The sequence below is a fragment of the Gavia stellata genome, chromosome 7, assembly GCF_030936135.1.
Source record: "Gavia stellata isolate bGavSte3 chromosome 7, bGavSte3.hap2, whole genome shotgun sequence".
NCBI classification, from domain to species: domain Eukaryota; kingdom Metazoa; phylum Chordata; class Aves; order Gaviiformes; family Gaviidae; genus Gavia; species Gavia stellata.
The window spans coordinates 41879374-41892735 of record NC_082600.1 but is presented as its reverse complement, the minus strand read 5'-3'; the positions used below and the strand labels follow the sequence as shown (position 1 = coordinate 41892735).

The following is a 13362-nucleotide window of genomic DNA, read 5'->3' as shown; positions in this document are numbered from 1 at the left end:
ATCTTTCAGACAACCGCTCACCATGTAAATCCATTCGGGTTCAGTTTCCCCTCAATTCCTCCAGGATATCATTTGAAGATTTCATGAGGCACTTCACAAAACTTGAGATCTGTAACCTCACACCTGATACTCTGGAAGCCGATAAACTCCAGACCTGGACTGTATCAGTCAACGAAGGGCGCTGGGTGAGAGGCTGCTCAGCTGGAGGTTGCCGCAATTATCCAGGTGAGCAATAGGTCTTGAGAGAGATAAGGCCTCTTTGACGGGGACTGTGTTAGATCCCCAGGCTAAGTCATACCACAGCCTGGTCAGTGCTCGGCCATAGGAAAAGCCTTGCTTCCTCAGTGGACGAGGCACGTGATTTTGTAGCTGGAAATCTTTTGTCATTAGGTTTGTGACAGCACCTCGTAAGCTCAAAAGGCAGGCCTGGCAAAGATAAGTCATTGTTCAAATACTTCACAGTGTCCCAAGTAAGGTAAGAGAGATCAATTTCACTCTAACAGTTAGATTTCACTTGGGAAACCCACTTTCTGATAGCTTTAGGTGCTTTGGAAGTTTGTCAGATGCCAATTCTTCATTTTATATTCTCCTTTGCTGTAGCAGTTTTGTTAGAACTATGTAAAACCATAACACATAAAAAAATATATACATAATTAACCCAATTTTAACCTTTCCTTCAGGAGCCACAGGCAGGGAACTTAAAAGTTCTCTTTGATCGTGTGGATTGTTAGAAAACCGAAGCTTTACATGTCTGCTTTGGGTTGTTGGTGGGATTTCACAGATACATTTTGGACCAATCCCCAGTATCGCTTGAAGCTCCTGGAGGAAGATGATGATCCTGAGGATGAAGAGGTTATCTGCAGCTTCCTCGTTGCACTGATGCAGAAAAATAGGAGGAAAGAACGCAGGCTGGGAGCCAACCTGTACACCATTGGCTTTGCCATCTACGAGGTACCAGGTCTAGACTTTCTTCTTAGCACTGTCGTCTCAAATCCTGACAGTATACATTTACCAAGAGAGTTACCGAATCATTCAGCCTGACTGCATGAATTGCAATATTTACTTTGCAAGGAACTCAGGGGAAACCTGGAATAGAGGAAGGAAATTCAAGGCTTTGTAACCATTCAGCCCATAGTAACCTCAGGGTTTACCCCATCTACAAGTAACACACTTTTTAGGCTTTTACGGTGACTTAATGCCAGATTTTAATATATTCTTTCCCATATATTCTTCATCTCCCTTTCATCCTTGCTGAAACTAAACGTTTCATTAACAGAATAGTGTAAAAAAGGAAACAGACATCCAAGACGCATACACAGCGATTAACCTCTGTCCCTGCTATTGACTTCACGAAGAAGTCAATTTACTCAGTCCTTTGCACAAACATACTTAGTTCAGCTCTTAGTGGATCTCATACAGATCCCAAGAAATCTGGAAAGGAAGAAAGAAAATGCTTAGAATAGTTACATAACTTGGGGCGTTTACTGGCTGCATCCCCAGAAATCTATGTGAACGCCCTTCTGTATGATCTATAAGCAAGTGGACTGACCTAGCAGCTCTGACCGTTTCTTCTCTTTGTTTCTCCCTAAGGTGCCCAAAGAGGTATGAGCAGAACGGAGGCAGGTTGACATCTTGGTGTATGCTCACAGCTAGTGTTACTGTTGTGCCTGTCTGTAAGTCAGCAGGAAACTGTCCAGTCAAGTTTGTTTTCAGGGATGTAAAAAAAGTGAAACTGCTAACCTTTCCGCTTTGACTGTTTACTAGTAATGTTTTGCAAGTGATTTTTAATTCCTTCTCACCCACACCCCGTTTTCATCTGCACGTTTTCCTTAGTCCTCCTTTTCTATTCATATGCAACTTGGCCATGGCTTGCACAGTCGGTCAGTGAGCCTGGGCTGCAAGAAGCAGCGTCAGCGAGCACTTTGCCATTGCACCCCACGCAGAAGCACCCTAAACCACTTCCATTTCCCCCTGCAAATGATGCCTGTATCCTGCAGCCAGAGAGTTTTCTCTATAGTCTCAGAATTTGTTTGGAAAACAAATGGTATTTTCAGCCATTGAAGAAAATGTATTAAAAGTACATGGATTAAGTTTTTCTGAGTCTGCCGGTAGCTGAATCATTGGCATCACAAGTTTTGCAAACAAGCTCACCTGAAGGCTATGTTACCTGGAAAACATGAAGATGACAGTCTGAATGTTGTCTTTTCTGACTATTTTACAGGTGGTTATTTCTGCAAACAGCTTACAAATGTTCTTAGCCCACAATTCTTGACTTAATTTTCATATTTGAACCAACGCAATGATTGATTACCACGTTTCTTTAGCAGATACAGAATTCATGTTTTGTCCAGGCGAGGATGTTTCCACTGCAAGTACCTTCACCTTACCACACTGCATGTAGGAGTTTGCATATACCGTTCCTTACCATGCCACCCTCCAAGGAAAGTAGCTGAACTTTGGTTACACACAACTTAGCATCCAAAAAAGCCAGTCAGATAAAAGTGCCTACACAGCAGAAGTCAGCCAACGTTCTGCAGGTGGGCCCTGGAGCAGCCCTCAGAAGCCAACTAGACCCAGCCAGTAGCAACTTAAAGGTGACAGACTCTGTATCTGTTCCCAGCTAGCATCCCTTGCCAGCTCCCTGCCTGCTAAGCTGCTGCTTTGTGTTTCCTGTCCCAACCACTTACTGCCTGCATGACAAGCCACCTGGGGAATGGGTAAGACTTCCTTGAAGACAAATTGATTCATTTGTTCTGCAGATGCATGGTACTAAGCACCACTTGCAAAAGGATTTTTTCCTCTACAATGCCTCCAAAGCTAGAAGCAAGACCTATATAAACATGCGAGAAATCTCTGAGCGTTTTCGGCTACCTCCCAGCGAGTATGTTGTCATCCCATCGACATATGAACCCCACCAGGAGGGAGAATTCATCCTGAGGGTCTTCTCAGAGAAAAGAAGTCTTTCAGAGTAAGTTGCAGATCCATTTATTTGGCCATAAAGGTGGAGGTAAGCTTGCTAGTCTGTTACAGTCATGTTCCCAGTTTGCTACACCCCACTTAAAATTTTCTTAACCTCATTACAAATTCCAAGCTGCAATCTCATTTCCCTGAGCTTCCCTTACAGTCTAACAGAGCCTGCTTTGAATTGTCTTTGGAGAAGCTTACTGCTTGCAGGATATCCTTTGTAAGCATACCGTTAGCCATTTTTAATAATGAAAATGAACCTGTTTGGGTTTTATTTCTATGTGCCACTGGCTGAAGTTTTGGCCAGATAGATCATTGAACCAGATCTAATTTGAGTCACGAATGAAACACAGAAGTAGGTAGTTATTTCTTTTTTCATCCTGCTCTTCAACTAATTTCCCAGAGCTCAGCAATTTGCAGCCAGTGTCACTTTGCTTAGGCCAAACAGCTTCTGTTTGACTCCCAGCTGTCAAAGTTCAGTGTTGTCAAGGCTCTTTAGAGGAGCAAACCAGGCAGCAGTGCTCCTGGAAGTGGTACTTGGGATGCTCAGCTCAAGCTGGGAAAAGCTATGTCTAGATCCTGCAGCTGTAAAGCTTGGAAGCCAGCTCACACCTCTGCCTGTTTGGAGAGTTCAAGTGGCTGCTTACAAACCAGCTACAGAAACAAGCAATGTTGGGAACAGCCACTCTCTTGATTTATTTACTTTCTGCTTTCTTCTAGGGAGGCTGAAAACATGATTGAGGCAGAGCGTCCGTCGGTGAGTACTGTCCTGGGCCACCTTTGTGTGTGAATAGAAGTAGGGAGGGGAGGAGTATCACATCTAGGGAAACCTACGGCAGGAAACCGTTTGTGGCCACACGACAGCTCCTTTAGCATAAATGCCCACATTTTCTCATCGAGATACTTTTATTAACACTTGCTTTATATCACTACTTTCCAATTTGGACAGACCAAAATCTTTTGCCAGATTTGAAGTCTGTTCCTGGCATAAAGAAGCTGGATGCTAAGCATTGCCTTTGCCTCCATCAATTGAGAGTATTCATTTACTGGGGAGGCCTAGCTCTGTGCTCTGAGATTTGCCTGTGAAATTGGTATCTCATCTAATAAAGAAAAAAGTACCTTATTTTGAAGTACCTGCTTTCTGGAAAGGGATCCTACTGATATTCTGATTAAAACTAGCATCCATGACAAGCTCTAACTCTTCAGCCTGGGGTTTTACTCATCTATAGAGGAATATACTAGAGCTAACAATACAACTAGTCTTGAAAAAAAATCGGAGGAAATGCTCTTGCACAGAACAGAGTGCCATCAAGCCTTGCTCAGAAGTGTTCCCCTTTTGTTTGCTGTCATGATAACAAAACAGCTGTCCAGATCTGGTGGCATTTAATTGCCACTTCAGATAACATTGATCTGTGGGCACAGAAGTCCAATCTCCACTGCACTGACAGGGAAAAAAAGAAAAGGAATAGTCAGAGCTAAAGGTACAATAGAGATTTTATTCAAGCAGACAAGCCCCAGATGAGATGAGACCCTGTTTTGCTGTGGTTTCTGCAATTTCTGTCCTTCAGTATGCAATTTCTTGGTGGGTGTGTTTTCCCTCATTTTTTGAGATTTGAAAACTGTATGAATATAAGAATGGGAAAAATAAATGTGAGAAAAGGAAAGAGAAAAAATGAGATTTTACCATCAGCTCTGCATAATATGCATAAAATCTACAACTCTGTTTAAAAACACTTTTTTTTTTTTTTAAATTGTCTCTTTTCGTACAGAAGAAGAAGAAGGGCAAGGTGGGTACTTGTGCAATGTGCTGAGTGCCAGCAAGACAAACAGCACGTGCAATGCATGCAGCAGGAGCAGAGTTCCTTGGTATCATTAGTGATTTCTCTGCATCTGGACACCGCTCTGGTTAATGAAGGGCACTGGATGAGAGGCCATTTGCAGGCAGCAAAGATTTTGTCTTCCTACCCTAAAATCTAATGAAATAGCTATAGTATCATATACCTCTCTCATTCAAGGCCTGGGGGGGAAAGGGTGACTGAAACTTGTCAGCTTTACAAGCTTGATCCTCTGGGTTGCTCAACTGCTCTTCTTTTCTGCCTCTCCACGGGCATCCCAACACCCCTGTCTAGTGAAAATCACCCCTCTCCCATACACATGCCCTCATATTCGCTTTCTGTTGCCTAATGCAGCTACTCCTCTTTCCTGAAGTTTCTGCTCACCAGAGTCCAGGATTCTCCTTTCAATTCTACACAACACATTTAGGACCCTGAAAATGTAACCAGGCCTTTTTATCTCAAGACAGGCTGATTGCAATTAATACTCTAGGGTAACATATTTGCATCTTGTAGCAGCTTTCCTTGTTTTAAATGCACTAAACCAGAACCTTTGCGTGTGGCTGCTTACAGCTAAATACTTCAAGAGTTAGTAGAGAAAGAACATGATCTTCATGTAATTAGCAAGCTCCTACACAAATACTCACTTTCTGTGTAGGGTTGAGATTCCGTTTGCTTTCAGTGCTACTGTCCTTCATAGAGAGGTGCAAATTCATCAGTTCAACAGAGAATCAAGAATCTGGGAGGCTTATTTTGCTTAAAAAAAAAAAAAGTAATGTTTAAACAGTTACTGGCTTTCTGAAAAGAAAAGCTAGAAGCCAGATATTGCACGATCTTGCAAAAAGACTTTTGCAGCTTTTTTAGCATGAGGAGAGCAGTAACTTCAGAAATTCCTCCACTTTTTTTTTTCTTCTCTTTTCTTTCATTCCCAGCTCTGGCTTCTCCAGGCATGCTCTCAGGGCAGGAGCTGTTGCTGCATGCACTTTACCACAGAATGGGTGTCCTCAAATACTCTCCCTTCCACTATTTTTTGTGTGATTTCCACTTCTCTTTTGCTCTCTTCCTTCTTCTTCTAGCCTATCATCTTTGTTTCCGACAGAGCAAACAGTAATAAGGAGCTGACAGCAGATGAAGACACTGGCAAAGATGGTGAAAAAACCCATGCAGATGAGAAAAAGGTTTCGGCAGCAAGTGGCAGGGGGGAAAATAGGGCTCGGTCTGGCTAGCATGAAAGAGTGGCTGGGGAGAGCACAGGAATGGGGCAACAACCTTAGATACTTAACAGCTTTTCATCATGTCTTAGCATAACTTGCTTCTGGTTTATGCAGATCTAATGAGCATGAGCAAACAGAGACTATTCCTTCAGTTATTTAACATCTGTGCTGGAGGATGTAGTTGCTTCAAAACACCTCCTCATTGCTGTCTCCTGCAAGGATCCCGGCTGTGAGAGATCCCTTCCTCTTGAGCAGCGCAAGTTCAACCCACTCTCGCTCAGTCCCCTGAAGCGGTACCCGCTTTACGCAGGGCATACCCGTAAATCACACCCGAGGGGCTTCAGGAGCTCCTGGCCATGATCACAGCCTCTCCCCACCACAAATTACACAGCCCTATGCCACTCCCTGTTGGCCAGAGAAAAAACACCTGAGTAACCCCAGGAGCGCCTGTACCCATCCCCTTTTCTCTCACTGCCGGAGAGGAGGAAAACAGGGTAGCAAATTCGGAGCTTCTGCCTGCAGGTGGGTGATGGACGCAAGATGCAACAGCCAGATCCCGCACCCAGGCTCGGGGCGTCTGGAGGCATGGCTTGAGTGTCTGCTTACAGGGAGTGTGCCGTTCTGCTGCACGACTGCCAGAGCATGCAGGTGGCGAAGCAGGAACCGATCTTAACTTTCCTCTGCATTTAGACAAACAGTAATAAGAACTATGCCAAGAAATTCACTTTACTTTGTTACGTATAATTCCTGTAATTTAATATGGGGCAGGGGAATAAAATACAGTTTCCTTTCTCAGCATCAGCCTCAGAGTTCAGGCTTGCTCTTTGCATGTGTCCAAGAAAGCTTCACTTTCATCGTTTTCCTCCGTCCCACGTGCTACTTGTCTCCATCAAGGGCCCCCCCACATTACAGAGAGCTCTCAAGCCTGAGTCCATCTGGTCAATTCATAGCCTACAGGGCAGCTGTGGAGCAGATATGCCTCTTCTGTGCCAAACTTCTCCTTTGCAATGTTTTGACACAAAAAATTAGAAGATAAACATCTGTCAGTCAAAGTAATCATGTAGGCTCCTTCCAAGAGAAAGGAGTCCAATAGGATGAAGTTAAATACTCAGCAGTTTTGCCAAGGGACACATTTAACCAAAAAAAAAGGGAAAGGAACAGGAGGACGACCTGTTCCTCCAAAGAGCTCCAGATTCACTAAGAGGCTTCTTCACACATGGGCGAGTGAGCCCCCCAGCCCCCTTCCCTTCCCTGCTGGGCTAAGGTTGTTCTCTTCTTTGCTTGTCTCTTTTCAGCATCCTTCAGCAAAAGCTCGTGAGGGGAGTGAAGAGGAAAAACAGTTCAGGAATATTTTCCGACAGATTGCAGGGGATGTGAGTATGTAACCGATCCCTGTCTCTGCCATCAAAGCAGCCTAGCCACAACAGCACCTAAATCAACTGCTTCCCAGATTCAAAACACTGAATTTTAAAGTTTCCTTTGAATTTCCTTCCATTAAATACCCTTTGAGAGCCTTATTTAAATTCAGGCTTTTACTTCTATCACTACTACACGATACTATTTTGCATAACATGTATAAAGAAGTCAGAAATATAATGCTCTACAGTATATGCTTAACAAGGGAAGTTAAAAGTAAAAACAGGTCAAAGAACTGCATAAATCAAGAAGCTGGAAATGGTTTACAGGGATTTTTGGCTTCCACAGTGGCTTAAAACTATTGGTCCTTCTTCTAGTAGTTTAATAAGCACCATATGGTAACTTTAGACCTACCTTGTACTGCAACCTCAAGAAAGATTTGGACTAATGTTTATATGAATTAGAATGCTCTCTGTTTTGAAGCATGTATATGCTATACTAAAAAGTGACCAAGGACTTAATACTTTTAGCATATCCATCCATAAAATGATCTGCTTAATAAGGAATGTTGTAATTAATGATATTCTTGCCACATTTCCCACCAGGACATGGAGATCAATGCTGAAGAACTCAGGAATGTTCTCAACAATGTTGTAAAAAAACGTGAGTTTGAGCATGTTTTTCAGTAATCCTCAACAAAGAAATCTGTGATGTAACCTATCCCTCTGCCCCTGAGTTGCAGTCTAAAAATTGTTTACAGTTTCAAACTCACAAATTTCCTAGTTACATTTCCATGGACTTTGCATCCGAGACGTTAGGGAGCTGAACTTTTTATAGAGACGCTCTCTATGAGTGATCAAGTACTAATAATGCAGAAATGAGCAAATGTTCATTGGAAGCACCACACAGGATAATATAGCATTTCTAGCAGTCTGCAAATGCCCTTTAAAGAAAAACTTCTAATGGAGAAGCAGACCTTTCTCCCTGTTTAGCAAACTTCAGCCTACAGACCCTGGGCTTGCTTAGTTACCTGGAAGTTAGTTTCGAGTTTTCTAGAGGTTTTTATTGTATATAACAGGTCAAGAAAAGTAATCTCTAATTCACAAGCAATAACATTACTTAGAGTCTTCTCAGATTTCTCTACCACTCATTTCTTACTGGATGAAGGAAGTAGGTTTGGCTTCTACTTTGAGTAGAGTTACTCCTAAAAGGAAGAACCACTTGCTGACTTGCATGATCTGTTTTCACCTGGGATCGTTTCTTTCAGATAAGGACCTAAAGACAGAAGGATTTGAACTGGAATCGTGCCGCAGCATGATTGCTTTAATGGATGTATCCTTTTCTGGTGCAAGAGGAATGCCGGATACCACACTAGTCCACTTGGGTTGTATTTCCCACCACTACAGACACACAACTTAGTAAGCCAGGGAAGCAGAACAGTACATTATAGTCTGTTAGTCAGATAACATGACATTCCCGGTTCGGCACATCTTAACTCCAGTCATCTCAACATTGGCGTAGTTGGCAGTGAAAATATCCCAAAGCAGAAAACTACAGAATCAGTCAGCCAGTATGATACCTTTCCTTAGTTGTCAGCAACTGGCCAGCTCATGTACTAAAGCCTGATTTTTAAATTTTTTTTTTTAAATCCAACTCAACATAACTACAGTTCTTGCCAAACTTCTTATATTTCTCTCTTATCTCTCAGTTTATAATGTATTACACATTCCACTGTGTGCTTAGCATGCAACGCATACAGAAATTGTCTCAGAGCAAGTCTAATAAAGCACACTACAAGATGCCATATAGGGTTTCCTCTAATACAACATCACCCACTTTTCCTATTTGACATAACGCGTGATTTTGAGAGAACGTTTAAGTGCATTCAAACATAACCAGAACAAAACTGTAATTACAACCCAGAGCCATAACGCTTGGAGCCTAAACACATTTTTGTAAATGGCTTTAGTCAATGTTTTGCTTAGTTCTCAATTCATTTTAAGCGAGGCAGCAAGAGCTTCACTCTAGGATAAAGCTCAGTTGCCTTAGAAACATTGGGTAAGCTTCACATTTGGAGGTATTTGGAAAGAGCCCTCTAAAACATCCTGCTCGTGTACTTTATAATAGCTCCAGGAACAAGCCTCTCTCCTGTACCATGTTTGCTTCTACACAAACAGTACTTCACACTCCTGAAACAAAATACTATGCACGGTAACCAAAACGTTCACAAATATTTTACTGCGCAGCTCATCCAGCTCTTAATGCTGAGGAGATCCTGAACTCAGTTTCACATTCATCCCTTCACCCTTCAGTAGCTGCAGACTTAATTAATTTTCTCTTAAAAAATATTGTGGTTTTTTTACCTGAATGATCGCATCACAGACAGATGGCTCAGGGAAGATAAACTTCGATGAGTTTCGACACCTCTGGGACAAGATTAAAAGCTGGCAGGTATTGCTGGTATCCACAGTGCTGTTCTTCACAGCTGCTGCAGCACAAAATCTTGTGTAGGAAAACCAGACCTCTCTACATACACTACAACAAAAAGAAAAGCTAAAAAGAAAGCAAATTAGCTTCTAAAAAGAAAAGTAATGTCTCTCATCCTACTCACAGCCTAAGCAAATAACCTAAATCTCTGAAGCTCCAGCACTCATATAAGAACTTCCCCCATGAGAATAGCACGGAGGCATACAAATTGGAGGAGGAGGGTGATGGGAACTAGAATCAGGCCTCACAAATAGCTTAATTAGGACAATCAAGGGAGAGGATTAACAGCACAAGCTCAAGTCAAACAAGGAGAGTCTCTAGGGGTGAGGTTTTTGCTTCTCACAGCATGGATGTAAATTATTTTACTTTGTGACTGAGAGGAGCTCTGTGCTAACAACCCAGACTGCCCAAAAGCAGCAATATGAGGCAAATAGCAAAGCCTCCCAGTGCCTGAGACACACATCCCATACCCATTCAGTGGGCAAATTCAACAGAAGTACAAGCTTTTATTTCTGTTGTGTGTTTTTCTTTTTCCAGAAAATTTTCAAGCGTTATGACACGGATCATTCGGGAACCATTAACAGCTATGAGATGCGCAATGCAGTCAATGATGCAGGTACTTCTCCTAGTGTTCAATGCCCAGGAGCCAAAGAAAGCCTTATTTTGGTTGATCTATCACAGGGTGAAATCAGAAACACAGTGCAGCCTTTTAAAAAGAGACCCTACAGAAATTCAAAACCCCTTTTTTCCCTAACAGAGCTTCTCAAATATCTAAACAGCAAGTCTTGTGTGCCTTGCCAACCAAATAAATTTCTTCAGCTCTTTAAACTTTCTGATGAATGATGCTCTGCTGTCTTAAGGATCTCCCACTTGGGGTCCTGCTGTTCAGGGGGACCAGTGAGCCCTTAAGACATTTGATTTCATTTAAGCAGTGGATTCTTTATGTTTGTGTAAGTAACAATCAAAGAATAGCGGAAAACCTTCAACCCAAGTGTACAGGCACTGAAACCAAGGCAGAGCAGGTCAATATCCAAGTTTGCATCAGAGGCAAATGGACATTTCTTGAGTCCTGCTCACGGTTCTTAGCAGCACTGAGCCACTGCAGGCTCAGTCTCCTCTTCCACCTGCGCGGTAAGAAGAAAGTATTTTGCAAAAGTTGCGGTTAATGAAATTCATCCTGCAAAGAGAGGCTTTTGACTTTTCTTGCTTCTTGTCTCAAGCACATTGGTGTGCTTCTTTCCCTGGACAGCAGGCCTCCCTCAGCAAATGTCTTTACCGGCTGCTGTTTCTCTACGGGAGCAAGATGGCTTCTTTAATCAGAAAATCTGTAGCATGACTAGAAACCTAAATGCAATGATTTCAGTAGTATTTCGGCACATCAGTTACCAGTTCATCAAGGAACAGAAACAGATGGCTATCTTGTACTTCACAAAACATCAGTGAGTCGATCCTTTGCTGTGGACAAAGCTACACCTGGATTTAGACTCCTGCTGCAGTAGAAATACGGGTCATTTTTATTTTCCAGGTTTCTATTCTCACCAGGAAAGGTGCCCATGTAAAAAAAAAATATTTAAATACCTCCTGCCCTGACTTTAGAACTAAGAACACATTTTGCAATAAAAATTTCTCAGTCTTACAGCACGTAGGCTGTGCACAACCTTGCATTTAGCCAACCGCCAGCAGTACCCAAATCATGACAGGCCCTTTACGAAGTGCGGTCGCACGCTGCAGCGAGGCTAACGCCACACCGAGGAGTTACCTCCTTAACTGTTTTTTGACCATTGTGTAATTGTGTTTTCACAGCAAGTTCCTCATGTGTTTTTGCCTCCCAGTTTGTGTTGCTTTGCTCTCATCAGGCTCAGCTAAGCTGCAAACTCTTTGGTGGAGACCCCTCCTCTTCATATTTACAGCGTGAGGTAACTCATGTGCTATTGGCCCTGCCAAGTCGTAATTTCAAAATGCTACTTCTGTTTTAAGAAAGCAGCTGGACACAGGGAAGCTCCTTATAAGCTTTACTTCGTTTTATTTAGTGGCTGCAGCAGTACCCTCCAGCCCGAGCCTCGGCTGGGCCTGGGAAGCGCCTATGGCCAAACCTCCCCCCGAGGCCTGACCGGCACCTGCGCTTCCCTCCGGCCACGGCCCAGCTGTGCCCCGTTTCTGGTCCTCTGCAGGGTTTCGGCTGAACAACCAGCTCTATGACATCATCACCATGCGCTACGCCGACAAGAATATGAACATCGACTTCGACAGCTTCATCTGCTGCTTCGTGCGCCTGGACGCCATGTTCAGTGAGTGGCTGCCCCGGTGTGACTGCGCTGCCTCCCCTCCTCGCTCCCAAAACGCACTGTTGTGCTCAAAGCACCACTGCCTACGTATAGTTTTCATAATTTTTGTGCTTAGGGAATCTAAAATATGACAGCTGTCCCATACAAACACAATATAACATAAGCCATTGCATTTCTCTTTGTATTAGCTAAGGAAAAACACAGCAGAAATACTTGCTGACCACGTTAAGTGTATCTGCACAAGTTTGCACAACGCAGCAGGAGCACAATTTGGTTTGCTATCTGGGGTCATCTTTACACACACAGTAATTTAATCTACTCTATATACTTCCGTTTCTTTGCTTTAGGGGCATTCCATGCCTTTGACAAAGATGGAGATGGCATCATTAAGCTCAATGTCCTGGAGGTAAAGTGGTTTATGCCAGTATTTCTAACAGGAAGTCACAATACTAAATTTTATTTGTATTATTCATTGCATATGTTCTCAAGGGAGCCTATGAGAGTTGGTCTGAAATTGTCGTGCAAGTGGTAAGAGTCCGCAAAACCTCCTAAAAATTTTGCTGCCTATTTTACACAGAAAACACCCGTATCCATGATGGGCCAGCAACAGCTGCTCTGCAACACTCCAGTTGGTGCTGAAGGGCACAGCTGTGGACTTTTCGTATCATCTTTAAAGTGCCTCAAAAAACCTTTGAGGGTTTTTTTTTTTTTTAATGAGGCAATTTAAATCAAACGTACTTTAGTTTAAAGGTGTTAACTGATAGTGGGGTTTAACATAGTTCTTTACCTTTTTTAAAATCTTACTAAGACGACTTAGAAAGTTTCAATTTAAAAGCATGTCTTCTGCTAGGGAGAGCACAAAAAACCCCCTTTGCTTTTTGCAAGGGAAGGAGGAATGGGAGCAAGAAGCCTAAGACAAAGTTCCCCACTGCCAGTATGCTTCATACTAAGTATCAGCAAGCAGCTGCCTTCCAGCTACAGAGATGGTGGTGTCTCAATACTCTTTGTTGGAGGATGCCAACAAGTGCTTCACCCTTTAATTCTAGTTCTTCTTTCAGTGGCTGCAGCTGACGATGTACGCCTAACACTGGAGCAAGTGCCCACTTTCATCAAGAAACCGCTCAAGACTTCTGTTTTGAGTAGCTAGCTCCATTCATCCCCAAGTGCAAACAAGAACATTTCCTAATTGCGTGCTTCACTCGACAAGATAAACACCGCATGGGA

General features: G+C 42.9%; 1 protein-coding gene across 3 annotated transcripts in view; it reads left to right on the top strand.

Annotated features, from left to right (window-relative positions):
• The window catches only part of CAPN3 (calpain 3), a 28993-nt gene extending 15770 nt beyond the window's left edge, over nucleotides 1–13223 (top strand). The window contains exons 10-24 of one of the 3 annotated variants that reach the window (XM_059819974.1): nucleotides 65–225; nucleotides 782–951; nucleotides 1591–1602; nucleotides 2760–2968; nucleotides 3685–3721; nucleotides 4737–4751; nucleotides 5873–5974; nucleotides 7306–7383; nucleotides 7972–8029; nucleotides 8634–8698; nucleotides 9749–9817; nucleotides 10391–10469; nucleotides 12025–12141; nucleotides 12486–12544; nucleotides 13197–13223. In XM_059819974.1, coding sequence (XP_059675957.1) covers nucleotides 65–225; nucleotides 782–951; nucleotides 1591–1602; nucleotides 2760–2968; nucleotides 3685–3721; nucleotides 4737–4751; nucleotides 5873–5974; nucleotides 7306–7383; nucleotides 7972–8029; nucleotides 8634–8698; nucleotides 9749–9817; nucleotides 10391–10469; nucleotides 12025–12141; nucleotides 12486–12544; nucleotides 13197–13223 — 1258 coding nt within the window. Of the gene's footprint in view, nucleotides 1–64; nucleotides 226–781; nucleotides 952–1590; nucleotides 1603–2759; nucleotides 2969–3684; nucleotides 3722–4733; nucleotides 4752–5872; nucleotides 5975–6559; nucleotides 6586–7305; nucleotides 7384–7971; nucleotides 8030–8633; nucleotides 8699–9748; nucleotides 9818–10390; nucleotides 10470–12024; nucleotides 12142–12485; nucleotides 12545–13196 lie in introns of all 3 variants that reach the window. The other 2 variants (XM_009819585.2, XM_009819587.2) reach the window with 2 other exon arrangements.
• Nucleotides 13224–13362: the final 139 nt, after the last annotated feature.